Source organism: Pseudorca crassidens, chromosome 11 (genome assembly GCF_039906515.1).
Source record: "Pseudorca crassidens isolate mPseCra1 chromosome 11, mPseCra1.hap1, whole genome shotgun sequence".
In the NCBI taxonomy this organism is placed as follows: Eukaryota; Metazoa; Chordata; class Mammalia; order Artiodactyla; family Delphinidae; genus Pseudorca; species Pseudorca crassidens.
In genome coordinates this window covers 41,954,629-41,971,739 of record NC_090306.1, presented here as the reverse complement: position 1 = coordinate 41,971,739, position 17,111 = coordinate 41,954,629, and the positions used below count along the sequence as shown (strand labels likewise).

Here is a 17,111-nt window from a genome sequence, read left to right as displayed (position 1 = left end):
GTTCTTTGTTCCAAAAGTCTCTGAATTTCCGGACTTGTGCCAGAAGAGGGAAGTTACTTCTGCCCAGCCTATTTCGCAAGCTTGCCAACTTCTTGGGTGCCATGATGTTGAGAATTGGGGGATGGGCTGCCTCAGGTAAAATTCCATTATAATGAATGCCATCTAAGATCGGAATGACTTGGTTAAAATGGAATTATTTTAACCTGGGTGCAGTGGAAGAACTCAAATATGCAGCCTGAGAAACTAGAAATGACATGGAGTTGATTCGCCCTTGAGAGTCTCTTAGGGAGGCTCTGGGAGGGTTTGGAGCCTAGGAGAAGGGTCAGATGCACCCCAGTTCCTCCTTGAATGCCAGGCTCCCCGGTGGTTGGGCAGGACTTGGAGGGAGCAAGGCTGTGACTGTCCAGTTGTCCATTTCCCCCACTGTGCTGTGAGCCCCTGAGAACAGCTCTGAACCCCGTCTCTGAGGTGTCACCTCTCCACACAATACCTAACTCATCATGGATATGCTCAGTAGATGTCTATTGGGTTGTTTTTTAGGTAGACCGGGTCCCCTAAGCTAGAAAAGAGAGTTGGAGGGCAATCGCTTCGTGTGACTAAAACATCCTTAAAACTCTGGACTGCAGCTCAGATGAATTGAACCAACTGTGCATAATAACAAGCGCTAACACTGAGCAGGTGCCACGCACCAGGCCCTGTGCTGAGCACTTTACATACATTATATCTCATTTAATCCTCACAGATGAATGAGGTAGGTATTGTTATTTTTCTCATTTGACAGGCGAGGGAACGGAAGCGTAGAGAGCTCAGGTCATTGGTTCTGGTCACACCTCTGGCAGGGAGGGAAGGCAGGGTTGGCACGCTGGCAGGCTGCCTCCAGAGCCTCTTCTCTCAAGTGTCTCCCTCATCACAGAGCTCGGCTGAAGCTGGGGGCTTGTTCCGGGAACTAGGGCCAGGTAGGTAACAGTGAGTGCAAAGCCTGGTGGGATGGCACAGGCCTGGTCTAGAGGGACAGCCCCGCCCCAGGCCAGCAGGGTGGCCACTGGAACTGCAGCACAGTGTGGCCAGATTATACAATATTTTTAATAGGAAGCGGGACATCCAGGTTTTTTCCAAAAGTCAAATCTCTCTCTTTTTTGGAAACATTGACAGGCAATTCAAAAACGTATAATCACTGGTGGTGATGAGTAGGGGGGTGACAGACAGAACTCATTCATGGTCAGGTTTAGTCTGTAGGCCTCCTGTGTGTCCTCTGGTAGTTCCTTTCCTTTAAGAGATGACTGTTACCTGGAGAGGGACCAGGAAAGCCCTAGTGTATATAGAATTCCTTACTAAAGGCATGAATGATTCCTCTCCATGGGTACCCCTCCCATCGTGTGATAATACTTTACAATGCAGAGTGTTTCTTTCTAGAGAGTTATAATGAAATCTTTCAGTCTGATGATAAAAAATAAATCCTCCCCTTTCCTCCTTATCTTTCTCTCTCCCTCCCTCCTTCCTTCCTTCCTCCTTCCCCCTCTACTGTGTCTTCCCAGTCAGATATTTCCCTGTAGATATGAGAAGGAAGGTTCGATGTAGAAAAATCAAAAGGAAACTAACAGTCAAAGAAAGGGTCTCTAGCCCCCGCCCCCCCCTCAAAAAAAAGTGACATTTTTGGATTGGGCTCGGTAGGCAATGAATGACGCTTATCAGGCCGGGTCTGAAACCCTCACTGCACTGTGGGCTCTCCCGGGCTGTGAGGACCTCATGCTGTCAGAGATGGGATCACGGTCCATGTTATACTTCAGAATGTTTTTTCACAGCTTTCCCCTTTACGCCTGAGAACAGGCCTCCCTCTCCCTCTTAAATACCTGGGAAAATCATTGTAAACTAATAACTAACATTGGTATGCAGTATAACAATTTTATAACACACTTTTTTTTTATCTCAGCTGATACAACATTCCTGTGTGATAGGCAAATGGGTGTAGAATTCCCTTTTGGAGGCTTGGTAAAGTAGCAATGTTTAATTCTTTTCCTTCCATTCCATAAGGGAGCCATAGCCAGGGAGGACTGAAACCTGGTGTGCGGGGAGCCCCTGGCTCCCGCAGGCCTTCCCATACCTGCCGCCCTCACCCCTCACCTGGCATCCACAGGTGGGAGGGTAGGGGGGAGAGCTGGTAGTCCGGAGCCCCTGCCTGAGGTCTCCACCTCCCTGAAATTCCCGCTCCAGGGTGAGTGTGGTGTGGGGCACGGGGAAGGCCCTAAACCAAAGGGTGGCCCGTGGCCAGCCTCCTCTCCACGCCCACCCCGACTGCCTGTCACCCTGAGCTATTATTCCCCAAGCTGGGCAGAAAATAGCTCACTCAAGAGAATTATTTTTGTCTCTGTTAAACGTCAATCCTGGATTACTGAAAAGCCTGGCTGCAGAAGTGTGTTTCAGGACAGGAGGAGTACTGGGAAAAGTGGTGAGTCGGGGAGCAAAGGGGAGGCGGTGGGTGCAGGGGTACCACCTCTTCCCCCAGGGGCTGCGATGGCCACAAGCTCTGGCCTTCTTCCCTAGAAAGCTGCTCATCAGGCTGCCTGACCAGCGGCCACTCCAGCTGACAGTGTGCAGCCTGCCCAGCCAGCTGGAGTGCAGTTCACTCACAGCTCCTTTGATTGAGTGCAGGCCCTGAGCTGGTCCATCAGATTCCTTCTCCAGGGATGTTTGCCTCTGCCCGAAGGAGTGTTGAGTGAAGGGAGTGGAAATTCTGTTACCTGGTGTGGAGGTCCAGGCGGGCAGCTGGGGGGCTGCAGACAGCCAAGGATGTTTGCCTCTGCCTGAAGGAGTGTTGAGTGAAGGGAGTGGAAATTCTGTTACCTGGTGTGGAGGTCCAGGTGGGCAGCTGGGGGCTGCAGACAGCCAAGGAGGGAAAGAAGTTGTTGCTCTGGAGTATAGACCTCCTCCCCCTCTTAAATACCTGGGAAAATAATGGTAAACTAATAACTAACATTGGTACGGAGTATAGCAATTTTATAACACGCTTTTTTTTTTTTTTTTTTTTTTTTTGCGTTACGCGGGCCTCTCACTGTTGTGGCCTCTCCCGTTGCGGAGCGCAGGCTCCGGACGCGCAGGCTTAGCGGCCATGGCTCACGGGCCCAGCCGCTCCACGGCATGTGGGATCTTCCCGGACCGGGGCACAAACCCGTGTCCCCTGCATCGGCAGGAGGACTCTCAACCACTGCGCCACCAGGGAAGCCCTAACACGTTTTTTTTTTTAATCTCAGCGGATACAACAGTCCTATGAGAGGATTGTTGGAGACCTGGTCTCAGCTTCTCCTGTACCCTGAGGCAGCATTGAATGCCACTCTGTGTAGCGAATCTGTCCCATCTTTGCCCCTGGGTACCAAAGAAAAACAAGGAAGAGGAAGATAGCCAATGGGTAGGGTTTAGTTTGGAGAGGGTTCATGGGTTAGGACAAAGGCCACTACTTCCTACCACTTTGTGGCCCCAGGGAAGAATCCTCCAGCGGTTTGGCCTGAAACATTGAAACAAGAGGGTTATCTTCAATGATAGCTCTAAGGGGAAGGCTGTGCTTGTGTCATGTCATGGGCCAGCAGTGAACGTGGACGTCTGGACCCAGGGTAGGGGCTGGCGTGTGCCCACACATGCAGCAGACTTCCCACACATGTCCATGGCGCAAGTTGTTCGTGACCATAGTGGTTGGTGCCCTTAGAGGGATTCCTGGCAACAGGGAAATGACCTTGTTGACTGGGAGAGAGGAGTAAGCTGAGCGCGCTGGCGGACGCAAATGTGGGGAGCGGTGGGTTCTGTGGTAAGGCAGCTCTCCCTGTGCCCGGCAACCGCATCTGGCCACCTGGACAGATTGACGCATCAAATAAGGATTGACTGGGGACGTGCCACTGAATTGTTCACAACTTCCATCTGCCCTTGTTGAATCTTTTGTTCTTTCTTTGGGTTTTCTCTCACAAAAAGTATGTTTTCCTATTTAGCTGGGCAGGATTTTCCAGAATTCTCTCCTCTACCTCTCCTTTCCAACTCAATTACTGATGGAATAATCCCAGGGGAAAGCATCCCCCCGCAAAGGAGAACAAGTGGTGTACACCAGTGCGGTAGAAGAGGCCCGCTGCCTTCCTGACCTGAGGGGCCCTTTCTCCGTGAGCAGTTGGGAAGGAGGCCCATTTTTACTTCCTTCACAAATCTCAAGGTCAATTCTGGTTGGAATGGGAAGCTGAATGGAGTCTGAAAGTCTTTGGTTGCAAAATATCATTGCAGTAATTTAAAATTCCTGGTATTCAAGACTCAGTGTGTTTACGAGAAGTACACTCGGTAAAGGAAAGAATGGAATTTACTTCCGACTGAAATGAGTGTGGTCAGTTGGTTTCTTTCTTTCTTGCGTCCCCTCTCTCTCTCCAGCCATATGGAGCTAGTTTCTCCACCTCCAAAAGGCTCTTTCCTTTTTGCCTCATAGCCTTTGCTCACATGGTATCACCTGCCCGGACCCCTCTTTACCCTTCTCACCACTGCCATGTTAAACTATGGTCCCTTCTGTCTCAGTTGAGGCGCAGAGAAGTGACGTCCTCTAAAGAGCCTCTCTCCCTCTCCAAGACCAGGCCAGGTGCTCTCCCACGTGCTCCTGTCACACCTGTGCCTACCTGTATTGCAGTGCGGATCTGAGTTGGAGATTCCTGTTTGTCTCCCTCAGTAGACTGTAAGCTTCATGAGGGCCGGGTCCCTGGGCGGCTCACCATGGTGTCTCTGAGTCCTAGCATACAGCATGCCACATAGTCAGTGCTTAAAACCAGGCAGGGGTCACCATCGTAGATAAGGCATCAGAGGCCAGAACCAATACCCAGCACAGTGTGAGGCCAAGAAGAAATGTTGTGGCCTCCTCGGCCCTCCAGTATGGTCCCCAAGAAGAAATCTACACGGCACAGCAGGACGGCTGGAATTCTGACCAAACAGAAGCCCTGGAAAAGCTCTGTTGGGGAAATCATTCACACAGGAACTGAGTAGCGGCTTGCGGGTGTCTGCTGCTACCCTCTAAAGTAAATGGGAGCCTCCCCACTTGGCCTCTTCCTGAGAAGCCTCATGAATACGTGAGAAGTGTTCACCTCTTCACTAATAATGCAGAAGAGAGACAGGATGCCTTTGGGTAAATCAGCCCCTTATGGGACTGGAGCCGTCTGGTAGAGAGTTACCCCAGCCCCACCCCTCTCAGAGGACCCTGGGATCCCTCAGGGATTCTGACACAGGCCTCAGAATCTATCCTAGGATAAGTGAATGGCTTTCCAGGGCTGCCAAGAGCCAGGGTGGCTGCAGCCCTTACTGCCCCACCCCCGGCTCCGGGCCCCTGGCCTCTGCCAGCCTTTCCCATCACTCTGCCTTCCAAGGCCTGCTGTGGTGGCCGTGAATGGGGCGAGGAAGTGCCGCTGCCCTGACAACCGAAAGGGGGCGCCCCCGGGCTGCTGAGCAAGGTCCCACGAAGGGGAGAACAGATGCCCTATAAGCCCTGGATGCCGGAGAAGGTAGGAAAGAGACTCATGGGGTGAGAGAGGGAAAGGACGCGCTATGAGCAGAAGCAGTGAGCAATCGGTGGCACCTTGGGAATCACGGCCTCATCTTCCTTGTGGAGAAAAAGTCCAGATGTGTAGCCCAGCTTCTCTGCTTGTCAGGGAGAGATTAGAACCATCCATTCTCCCTACCCCAAGCAGCCGGATTTCTAGGAGTCGCAGCCAATGGGTGCGGTCGTCCGTTTTCTCCCAGTTCGGCAGACATGTGGCTCTCTGGGCAATGTTTGGGGTGGAGCCTCGGGGATGGAGAACAGGCTTCCTGGCCTCCACGGCACACCTCTGGGCCCTGAACTCTCCGCAACTGTACTAACAACAGTAACCGCTCTAATAATGAGAGCGAACATATAACGCTCCAGTGTGCCGGGCCCTGTGCTGAGTGCTGCACAGAGATCTTGGTCCCCATGACCACCTGTGACCTGGGCACTGTCATGTCCCTATTTGTAGATGAGGACACAGGGACGGGTTCTGGGGGAAGCTGGACAGTAGTCAGGTAGCCAAGGGTGTCAGGCGAGGTGATTGTGGAGGTGAGCAAGGGATCTGAGGCCAAGGATCCCGAATATCTCGCTTGGAGTTGGCAGGACCTGGGACTTGAGTACTACCTTTCCCACAGTGCAGGAAGAGGCTGAGGGATTCAGACATTGCATCGATCCCAGCAGGCGTAAACCTGGGCCTACATGAACTTGGGCTGGGGACCAGCAGTCAGAAAGATGCTTAAGCTGGGGAGAAGGTCATGGGGCACTAAAAGCTGGCCTTGGGAATCGCTTGGGAGAAAGCTCTCTCCTGTTGTCCTGGGGCCATTTTCTTTTTTTTTTTTTTTTTTTAGAAAATCAAGGAAAATCCCATTTGGCCATCCGTTACATCAGCAATCCCAGGGGTTCAGGTGTCCCCAGAGGAGGGCTAGATCTGCTCTCCCTGTATTCTTGGTCCTTTCCCTTTGGGCTGCCTCAGTTTCTACTCCTTGGTCTCCAAGTCACTGAACAAAGAGCCTCCTTGTCCCATCAACTTCCACCTGTGGCAGATGCCCCAGGGAAGTACTCCCACCCTAGTATCCCAGGAAAGCCACCCAGAGGAGTGAGATACACCCAGGCCAGGTGTATCCTGCCTCCCTCTAAAATAGTCCCGGACTGTCTTGAGTCCGCATCCATTTTTTCAGGCCAGAGAAGCCGGATGTGGGAGCCGAGTTGGTCAGGCAGGAGAGAGTGGGTACCCCTCACCCACCACTTTGTTTTTCTGTATTGCTTGTAAGGATGGAGTCAGTGCTGGGTGGCCTCACTGCAGTCTGCCTCAGGGCCTCCTCGTGGCCTCTCCACAACTCCCCTCCTCTGAAGAATGAAATTCATGCCCCCTCCCGTGGCCTGTTTCTCTCCCACCTCACTCTGTTCCCCTGGGAACCTGCTCGGGCTGGTGATGAGAGGTCTTGGGACCTGGCCAGGGTGGGGTTGGAGAAGCATCCTCCCTCCTTGTGTGGCCTTTGACAACTCGCTTCCCCTCTGGTGGCCTCAGTTTCTTCTGCTGTAAAACCAGAGAGATTGGGCTGCAGCTACAAATGGGCCGGTTCCTTATGCTTCACCGGCCACTGTCACTGCCCACGCTTTCCGGCGGGGACAGGGCATGGCCTGCCTGTTACCTGAAGAACAGTAATCAACCCAGAAATCTTGTTGACAAAGCTGAGGGCTGAGTTTCCACTGGAAAAAGGCAGCTTGCAGGAATAATTGTTGTTGATAAGAAGTGGAAATATATCTAAGTAAGCTATGTATCTCCTGTCCCACTGCCTAGAGCTTCGTGGGTTCCTGCCTCTGGGTTTTGCTCAGCTCCAGGAAGCTACCAGTACTCCCAAGAGTGACAGGACCATCTGCTAAGAAAGAGCCTTGATGAATGGCCAGTAGAGTGGGAGTCTGCAGCATGGCTTCTCTGGAGTGACCTGCTAACCCGTGACACCGTATGGGGTGTCAGTCCGTGACGTTTACCAGGTCCTCAAAGGCGAGGGATATTCCCCAAGAAGTTAATTAAGAAGCGCCTTCAGGGGTAAAGTTATTCCTGAAACTGCTGGATCACCAGCCACTTAATTTCCCATCCTTCAGTCAGTCGTTAAACAGTTTGGTCCACCTCAGGTGTGTTCTTAGAGCTGCAGTGCTGGGGGCCAGCCTCCCCTGGAAACAACTGAGCCTAAGACAGAGGCGGCAGGCTGCCTTGACAGAAGTTACTCACACTCTTCCACAGGGCCCTTTCCTTGGGCTGGAAACTTCTCTCCAGGTGTAGCCAAGGAGGCAGATGCTGTCCGCACTCACCACCTTATTCACTGCCCTTGTGGGAATCATGATCGTACCTGGGACGTTTATGAGGTCTAAATCAAAGTTAAATGTAGCCAGGCTAGCTTCCTGTGCTTCTCCCCGAAACCTCACTCGCATCATAAACTTTGTACATTTATTCTATCTTTTCATGACAATTTCCCAGCAGATGAGGAGTGTGCTTCTTTTTCTAATGTGTGTGGTAGTATCACATGGTGGCCCTACCAACCCCTCCTCCGGAGACACTGTGGGAATGGCCTAGTAGATTCATCTTAGATGGCTGCGGAGAGCTGGTCTAGGACCAGTGGTTGAAAACTGTAGGGGCTATTTCATCTGTGCATAATGAAGAACTTTCTAAGCATAGAGCCATCCAAAGAGTGTGGATTACCGTGGGAGATAGTTCTCCAACAGAAAAGATATTTAAGTCCAGGCTAGAAAACTGGCTAGAATATTATAGAAGTGATTTAAGATGGTTGGAGTAGGTGGTGTTGAGTTTCCTTCCAATCTTGAGATATTCTGAGATGACTGGTATCCACTGGGTTTTACTTTGGAAATTGTAGTCTTCAGAAAATAATTTCCGAATGTTCTCAGCCATGTTTAAAGTGTGTGTGTGTGTGTGTGTGTGTGTGTGTGTGTGTAGGAACTGGGGAGACAGTGGGGAAAGAAAGAATTGGGCCAAGATCTAACTCTACAGTACACTTTCCTCTTTCCTTGCCCTCATTTCCACTCTATCCCCCCTCAGCTTCTTCTGGGAAGTAATGCTGAGACTTTCCTGGAGAAAGAATGTGGGCTTATGTTGGGGATGGTGAAGAAGGAAGAAAAGGCATCACCTCAACTGGCCATGATACTGCTGTGCCTAAGTTATGCTAGGATAAAGAGACAGCAAGTAAGAAGTTGGGTAGGTCATACAGCGTTCAGCACTCTATGGGCAGAGTTGCAAGGATGATGAAATGAAAACAACAAGAAAAGGGCGTGCATGCGTAAGCACGTGTGCACTTGTGGCTGGCATGCTCACAGGCCCATCCGCTCCAGAGAGAGCCCAGCGTGTGGTTGATTCCATGTGGGCCAATTTTAGGAAGAAGAGGAATTTTCTCCCCCTCTGCTGGGAAATCACTTAGCCTTACATTTCTTTCTAGGAGGAGAGGGAACTTTGAGCTAATGTCAACAATTAGAAAGCCCGTTTTGATCAGTCCAGTCCCAACCGTGCTGAGGGAGGCCCCTCTCCTGGGCTCTCAGTCCCCACAAGACCCAAAGGGGCCACATCACTCCCACCCTTCCTGCCCCTTAGCATCTGGGGGTCAGTGGGCCTCACCTGTTACTGGGAGGGCTGGGGAGAGCGCTCAGTGAAGGAATTTCACTTCCTGAATGGTCTTAAGGCCTCATCATGATGGGAATTCAGCCTTGGAGTTGCATACTTTCAGAGCTAGAAAAGACCTTAGAAGTCAGACCTCTGTCTGCCGCTTGGTCCTCCTAGAGTCACAGCTGTACTGCCCTCAGGACTCCGAAGAGGGTCTAGTGAATGCAGCAGAGTTAAACTGAGCCCTGTAGCACACTTCGATCCTTGTCTTGCCGGGGCTCTCCCCAGGACACCCTGCAGTCCCCACCCTACAAGACTGTCCTAGGTGAGACTCTGCCTGGGGATGCCCATGCAGCAGAAGTCACTGGAAGTTGGGGTGTCTGTTGTGTGAGCTGACGGGCAGATGTGTGGGAGAGGCAGTTGTGGCTTCGATGACTGGAAGGAAACACATTATCTCCTCATTTCTTGCTAAAGCAAGGTCAGGCCTGGGGTCAGGCTCAGGCAGGGTTTTTTTTTTTTTTTTGGCTGTGTTGGGTCTTCGTTTCTGTGCGAGGGCTTTCTCCAGCTGCGGCGAGCGGGGGCCACTCTTCATCGCGGTGCGCGGGCCTCTCATTGTTGCGGCCTCTCCCGTTACGGAGCACAGTCTCCAGACACTCAGGCTCAGTAGTTGTGGCTCACGGGCCTAGCTGCTCCGCAGTATTTGGGATCTTCCCGGACCAGGCCATGAACCCGTGTCCCCTGCACTGGCAGGCGGACTCTCAACCACTGCGACAGGCAGGGGGTTTGATGTAGGATGCTGACCACGGAGGAATGGAAGCCAGGGGCTTTCTGCAGAGCTGAGCTGCTACCCCTCTGCTTCTCTGAGGCTCAATATTAGGGGTTTGGGTATTTCTAAAGCAGGGCAGGAGGGGTTGGCTCTGGGGACAGCCCCAGCAAAGGCAGTGGGATGCTCTTATACTCAGAACATGAATTGGGGGTGGGGGGTGTATGACGTGGCAAAGTGGGTGGTGTTAAGCTGGGGGTTTTTCCACTTGTTTTTTTTTCACCCTGTGTCTTTGCCCCACTTTCCATGCACTTGGACCTACAGGCTAAATCTAGGACAATCTTTCCTAAAAGGACCACCCAGTAGTGCAAAGTTGCATGGGGAGGAGAGGCCCATCTTTTGAATGGGGTTTTCCCAGGTAAGAGGGGTTGGCTGGCAGAAGAGATATCCTGGCTGATTTGGGAGCCTTGGAAGGAAAAGTGCCACGACGTTCTTCCGTCATGACCTGGGGATTGCCATGTCTGTTCCTCCCTGACTTAGTGGAAGTGAAGGGTGTCCAGGGCACAGGGTGAGGAAATGACTGAGTTATCTCCCTTAGGAAAAGTAGAGCAGAGACTCGGGGCTCAGCTGCCTCGGTTCAGATCTGGGCTCCAAAGGCAATCGTCTCTGTGCCTCAGTTTCCCCATGCTTAAAATAGGGGTAATAACAGTACCCGCCCGCGAGGTTGTTGTGAGGATTAAATGAGTGAGGGTACAGTGCCCGGCGTGAGTATTAGCGCCTGTGCTGGTGATTATTGCTGGGATGGATTGAGTTGGCAGGAGGCAAGGGCAGCCCTTGGCCGTTGTGGGCAGCCAGCCTGTCCTCGTTGGGTCCCTGGCATCACCACTGGCCTGGCCGTGGGACCCTGGGCAAGTCTCTCAAAGTGCCCTACCTGGAGTTTGGTTTTGCCATCTGTAGAATGAGACTGCCCCTCACCTCACAGGACTGTTCGGAGGTTACATGAGCTCCCGGGTGGCACATAGTAGGTACTCAAACACCTTCTCTTTAAGCTCAGGGCTGGTAGGCTACCTGGATCTCAGGTCTGACTTCTAAATATCTTAGGGGCTGAGAGCAGGAAAGCAGTGGTCCTTTCTGTACCCATTTGGTCCTTACCTCAGCCTTCCTGAGGAGCAAGCAGGGAGTCTGGGAAATTGCTAAGGCCATGAGATAGCATCTAGAAGAGCCCGGTTGGCTGGGGGGCCGTGGGCAGTACAAGCAGAGGGAGCAGAGGAGAGCCTGGCTTGGAGGAAGTGGCCACACGTCTGTACCCTGCAGGTACCCCTCCTCCACCCACGGTGCTTGGGAGTGGGCCAGCCATGTTCACGTTATCTCAGCAGGGTCCACTGACACTTTCCTCAGTTGTTCCTTGGGGGTGGGCAGTGCCTGAGGGGCTGGTAGATGGGTCAGTGGGCTGGCAGTCTTAGGACTGGGCCCAGGTCTTGGATACCCCTTGGGCTCTCCCCTTCTCTGCCTAGTCGGGCCACTAGGAGGCAGTGAAACAAAAGCTGGGGGTCTGAACCTTCCCCACATGGAGTTTGCCTGAAAGGCCTTTGCCAGGGTTCCGGGTCAGGCACCTGCATATCTATTATCTCCCCAGCCACTTCCTATTGGTGTCAGCGAAGGGAGGAAGTGTGTGTGTGTTTTTCTGTCTGGGTGGGCAAGCAGCACTGAGTGTGGGTGGAAGTGGGAAGGGTGAAATTCCACCAGCCCCACCTTGGTGACCCATCACGCCACTAAGACCCAGAGTCTGGACACTAGAGTCAGCCCACCGTCAGCCTTCGCCGAGGCCGGAGGTGTTGAGCATGTCTGGGGAAGAGCTAAAAGTGGCAGAAAACATCCTGTTTGAAAGCAGTGCGTTGCTGTATTTAACCCCTGCAGCACCTGCCCCGCCTACACCCAGTCTCCACAGACTGCAGATCCCAGACACCTGTCTTTGAAGCTATCCCAAGAGGCCAGGGCTAACCTGCACCATTCCCAGCTCCCGAGGCGCCTCTGCCATCGCCCGGGCACCGGTCTCCTTCCCGCCCTCAGCAGCCTGCCAGGCACCCCTCTGGCTCTGCTTCTCGAGCATCCCTAAAACCCCGGCGTGGGGCCGTGGGAGCAGTCGCGCTCCCTTGGAAGAAGCCCTCCCTCCCTCCCAGCACTCTCTGCTACGCTTTCCATTTGCCCATGTGCTGGATGCCACTCCCACTCCTTCCCACTGCTCTTGCTGCCCCCGGCCTCAAGGGAGGGCTCTTCCTGGCTGCCGCTGGGCTCCCACCCCTTCAGTCCTGCCAGGGATGACACCGCATGTCTGCCCCCACCAGATCACTTCCGTCAAGTTTTCAGTCCCTGATCTGGGGACTAAAGCCCCTGGAAAGAGCCTCTCATCCTGCTTGACGAGCTCTCTAGCGGTGAGGCCAGCGCTGAGCTGTAAAGTGCTTCCCCTTTTCATTTCAGGGTCCTTTTGGTTGGAAGCGTCTGTGAGCCCTCACAGAAGGGCACCTCTGCGCTCGACTTCCCTTCCCTCCTCTGCTCCTTCAGGTGGGTGTTTCCTCCTCAGCCACAGCCTCCTGGCTTTCTGTTATCCGGGGGCGAGGGGAGGCGGGCATGGGCAGGTGGCGGGCAGGGGGAAGAGGAGATACTCCCTTGCCCTTGGCAAACGTGGGTCGGTCCAGTCCTGTGTCAGCAGAGTCCTCAGCATCCCGCGGCCAGAGACCTGGAGCCAGGCTGATCGGGGTGAGGCCTCAGTGGGAAGGGCTTGCAGATGCCCAGGCCAGGACCCCAGCGGGCCATCCAGCATGGTGAGGTTTCCTATCCAGCTCCAACTCCTTTCTCTTTCCTGCCCTCCACGGTCTCTGCCTGTCACTCCTGGCACCGCCAGCTCTCAGGCCATATGTGCCTGGGACTCTTCTCCACCTCTGGACTCTTGGTCCTGGGCCCTGGCTTCTTGGTAGCAGCGCATAACCCCAAGCAGGGCTGAGTTTTCTCTCAACTCACCTGAAATTGTCCTGTTCACTCTGGGCCTCCGGCTGCCGGGTCCAGCCTTCTGTCAGGCCTAACCCAGTGCCTGGGGTCCCACCCCCGGGCCAGGAGCCTTCCTGCCATCACTGTGTTGCAGGAAGGCGCAGTTGCCCGGCTGTGGTGCTGTGTTGTTTCAATTCTCTTGCATCATCACATCTCCAGTGAGCCCAGATGATGCTGAATACTTGTTGGACTGATCTGACTGATTCCCTTCCGCTCTCACATTTAACTTCTCTTTTTTCCACCGAATCCACCGGATGTTTGGTCGCTGGATGACACGGACTCTGTAGCAACATCATGATGACTGGGAATTGCATCATCTCAGCTGACCTGGGGTCAAGCCACAAGCATCCTAGACAGTTTCTCTTCTTACCCCAATGGTATTGGGCCTCTGGGATCCCTGCCCACGTCTGGGCTGTGGGTGACACTCCAGGAGCCTGGAATCAGCCTGGACTTCATATGGGCTATAGGGACAGTGTTGACAAACCCAAAGGCACTCGCTTTTATTTTTAGTTGTTTTACAGTTATGCAATGTTTTATGTAGCATATAAAACAGAAAATAGAGTTTTAGTAGTAGTAATAAGAATAATAAGACACTGTATACCGACCAGTCAGAGAAATGGAATATGGTTACTGCATAATGCCTCTGCATGCCCTCCCCAATCTTACTCCCTCAAAAGTTTCTGTTAATCATTCCTTTGTTCTTTTTTTTTTTTAAAGTGTTTCTCTCTCTGTCTCTGCATGTGTATATATATAAACGTTATCGTTTAACAAGTATCAACCTAGCTGTGATAGGGATGGGCAACAGGGTCACTATTATTACTTTAAAGTTCCCAGGAAAAGAAGAGCTGAAAGAGAAGGTTAGGGAATCCAATACATCTGTCTGTGATCAGGGCCCCTCTGCCCCTGCAGGACTGACAATACCTGTCCTTATCTGTCCAGCTTCCTTTGTTTGGCTTGAAGCTCTTGGGGAGATTTTTCTTTTTGTAAAATTAAGTATTTGTTTTGTGCGCTTTGTAATTATAGTTGCTAGAAAACCTCAATGTTTGGGCTTCTCTGGGCCTCATTTGGAGATCAAGTGATAATAATAGTACTTGCCTCATTGGGGTGAGATGAAGATGGACTGAAATAAGACCTTACCAGGCATGGATGTGCCAAACCTCAGCTCAGGTTGAGAGCCTAGTCATTGGAAAGAAGCTTGGAGCTTCCCAAGGGCCCCTGGAAGCTGCCTCTCCCACTTAAGTGGGAGGACATGGCGCCAGGGTAGGAGGGGTTAGGGTGCTTCTCTCCTCACCACTGGCTTTCTCTCTTGTTTTTCTTCTGTCCTGAGGGACCCTCCTGCCCTGGAGCCAAGGCACTTAAACCTGTAACAACCCATGTGAGGACTCAGATAAAACTGGGAGGCAGCAGGGTCTGAAACTATTTCAGGGAGGCAGGAGGGACCCCAGAAGCAGCTCTGAGCTGACAGCAGTGGGGGTCAGAGGCAGCAGGAAACCAAGGCCCCAGTTTGCCCAAAGGAAGACCTGTCAGCTGCTTCCTGAGAAGGATCTCCCAAAGCTATATATTTTGTTCCCTCTATCTCTTTCCCCGCTTTCTTCAAGTGTGACATCCATCTCTAGATAATGCCTATTTATACAAGCCATCTCTGAAAACAAAATTAGTTCACTGTGTATGATTCACATTACTCAGAAGGACGTTCAGAACAATGTGTTGAATTGATATTGGAAAAAAAGGGAGAGAAAAAGACTGATGAATTTGGCACCAGGACCGCAGGAGCACAAGTCCTGTCCATCCTGAGCTGCAGGGCGGTGAGGGCCTGACACGATAGGGTCTGATTTGGGCATGTAGTCTATCCTCTTCCCCTCGCCCTGAAGGAAAGGGGGGCTGAGGGTTTCCCTCTGCGTTGGAGGCTGTTGGAGGGCCCTCGTCCCTCCTGGAGGGGACACTAGGCAAGAGAGGCCTCTGACCTGCGGCAGGTCCGCTGCTGAGGTGGAGCTGAGACCAGTGGTGTGCGTATGTTCATTCGCAAAATCCTTCCTCACACCCGGTGAAGAAAAACACACTCTTCAGATGAGGGCAGTGGGGTGCAAAGAGGCTGAACATCTCACCCAAAGTAGCCCAGCCTGTAGGCTGCAGGCGCAGACTCTGCTCCCTGGCACCTTGGTTCCAGGCCACGCCGTGAGCATCACTGCAGCGCCCCTCCACAGGTTTGCTCCGAACCGGGTTAGGAGCCCACCTTCTGCTCGAGGCTGGCGCAGTGTCAGGAGGGTGAGCTGGGGACCGAGAGCCACTAAGGGAGGGCACCAAAGAATCCTGCTCCGGCCTGGGCCCCGGGGAGCTGCCCAGCTTTGCTGAGCTCCTGGCGGAGGGGCCGCCAGCCGGCCCTGGCACTGTCTCACCCCTGCCTGCTGTCCTTACAGGGATGGAGGCGATGGCAGCCGGCGCTTCCTTACCTGACCCCGGCGACTTCGACCGGCACGTGCCCCGGATCTGCGGTGTGTGCGGAGACCGAGCCACTGGCTTCCATTTCAACGCTATGACCTGCGAAGGCTGCAAAGGCTTCTTCAGGTAAGTCCTCCCCAAGGGCGACGGGGAGGAGAGCAACGGGGTTTCCCAGGAAGAGACCCTGCGTTTTCCGCGTCTCCTTCCCTACCAGGCCCGGGAACATGCCAGCTCTCACAGCCCCCGGGGGCGATAGTGTCTCGAGGCTGTCTTCTTCCTCCTCTGCCCTCAGCTCCAGCTCGTCCTGTGACTCTCTCTGAAACTGCTTTCCTGAGGTGGCATGTAGGTCCCCATCCTTCCATTACCCCTTTACCCCGCAGCCCCCTGCACCGACTCACATGTCTGTCCTCCCGGAGCAAACCTCCTATCAGTTGATGATCACAGCTTCCTAATCCAAGAGGCCGGCATGGCCTTGGGGAGGCCCAAGAACTTGGCCTCAGAGATTGCCTCTCCCCACCCCCCATAAAAATCAAACCATTCCCTGGAACAAGGGAAACTGCATCCCTGATTTGACCTCCATAGTTGATCTGTGCCCAGATCTGCGTCCACGGCTTGCTTGTCCCAGGTTGGAAAGCCAACCTCAGGAAGCACAGGCATTCCTGTTTGGTCAGGGCCAGTTTCTCTATCAGCAGCCTTCTCTCTCCTCGTGTGAGCCCAGCATTACCAGTGTAAACAGTGTGGGAAAGTACCAGAAAGGCTAGACAAAGGCTGTTCCCATCCGGAACCAGGGAGGGAGGATAGGGAAGTGACGAATTACAGGATGGGATTGTGAACCATGAGAAATTGGCATCTGGCATATTTTGAAGAGAGAGAAAGAGAGAGAGGGGGAGAGAAGCCGGCAAGAAGGTGACCAACAAAGAGCTTCTGTATAATAGTCTTGTTGGAGGTGAGTAAAACTAAGGGCAAGGCTTTAGCCATCAAAGAGAGGAAAGTCAATCAAGTCTAGAACAAGGACTCCCATTTCCCTGAACGGGCGTTGAGGGCAGAGCGAATCAGAGGCCTCAGGATGTCTGCGGTGCTCTCCTCCAGCTCGGGGACCCCCGGGCTCTATATATACAGGCTCCCGACTCACCTGCCCTCTGTCTCGGGAGCTGGCAGGCCTGGAGTTTCACTGCCTTGAGCAACCGCTGGGCCACGGGTAGGGCTTCTGCGGGTGCTAACTGCCTGTGTGGCCTGGCACTGGTTGCCTACTCAGCTCGGGAACCAGACCGGCAGCGTCGCTGGTTCCAGGTCCTGTTGCCACGACTCTTGTTCCTCTGGTCTGAAGCCCGTGCTTTCTGCAGGGTGGGCCTTCCCGAGCCCAGGCCTTGTGTCCCAGGTGCCACCTGGACCCTTTGCTGCCAGGGCCTGGGGATGGGGGAGCTGCCTTCAGAGTGAAAATGGAGAAGGGGTCTGGGTGCTCGCTTCAGGGCCTGTTTCGCATCTTAAAACCAGGCAGAAATGTGTGGGCTGTAGTGCTACCGTGCCGTTAATTAATTGTCTGTCTTTGCTCAAATCTCTCGACTTCTCTATGTTTCAGTTACCCCGACCCCTCTAGTATATAGAATAAACGGAGGATTAATGAAATAACATATACAAAGGTGTTTTGAGAAACAAAGCACAGTAGAAATATATACATATTTGAGCCTGATGGGTCAATACTGATGTCCTTTGTGGAACCTTGT

The 17,111-nt window shown here is 53.1% G+C and overlaps 1 protein-coding gene and 1 long non-coding RNA gene across 4 annotated transcripts in view; one reads left to right on the top strand and one right to left on the bottom strand.

Moving 5' to 3' along the window:
- VDR (vitamin D receptor) overlaps nt 1-17,111 on the top strand; it is a 56,551-nt gene that overhangs the window by 8,885 nt on the left and 30,555 nt on the right. For 2 of the 3 annotated variants that reach the window (XM_067696323.1, XM_067696324.1), the window contains exons 2-3: nt 12,382-12,465; nt 15,366-15,513. In XM_067696323.1, the coding sequence (XP_067552424.1) occupies nt 15,368-15,513 (146 nt within the window). In that variant the 5' untranslated portion in view covers nt 12,382-12,465; nt 15,366-15,367. The remainder of the gene's footprint in view (nt 1-12,381; nt 12,466-15,365; nt 15,514-17,111) is intronic. The other variant, XM_067696325.1, reaches the window with a different exon arrangement.
- On the bottom strand, nt 1,990-13,360 carry LOC137201842 (uncharacterized). Its single transcript, XR_010932382.1, has 3 exons — nt 12,922-13,360; nt 4,638-4,747; nt 1,990-2,941 (listed from the first exon to the last, which is right to left on the bottom strand). It is a non-coding gene; the product is annotated as an uncharacterized lncRNA (long non-coding RNA).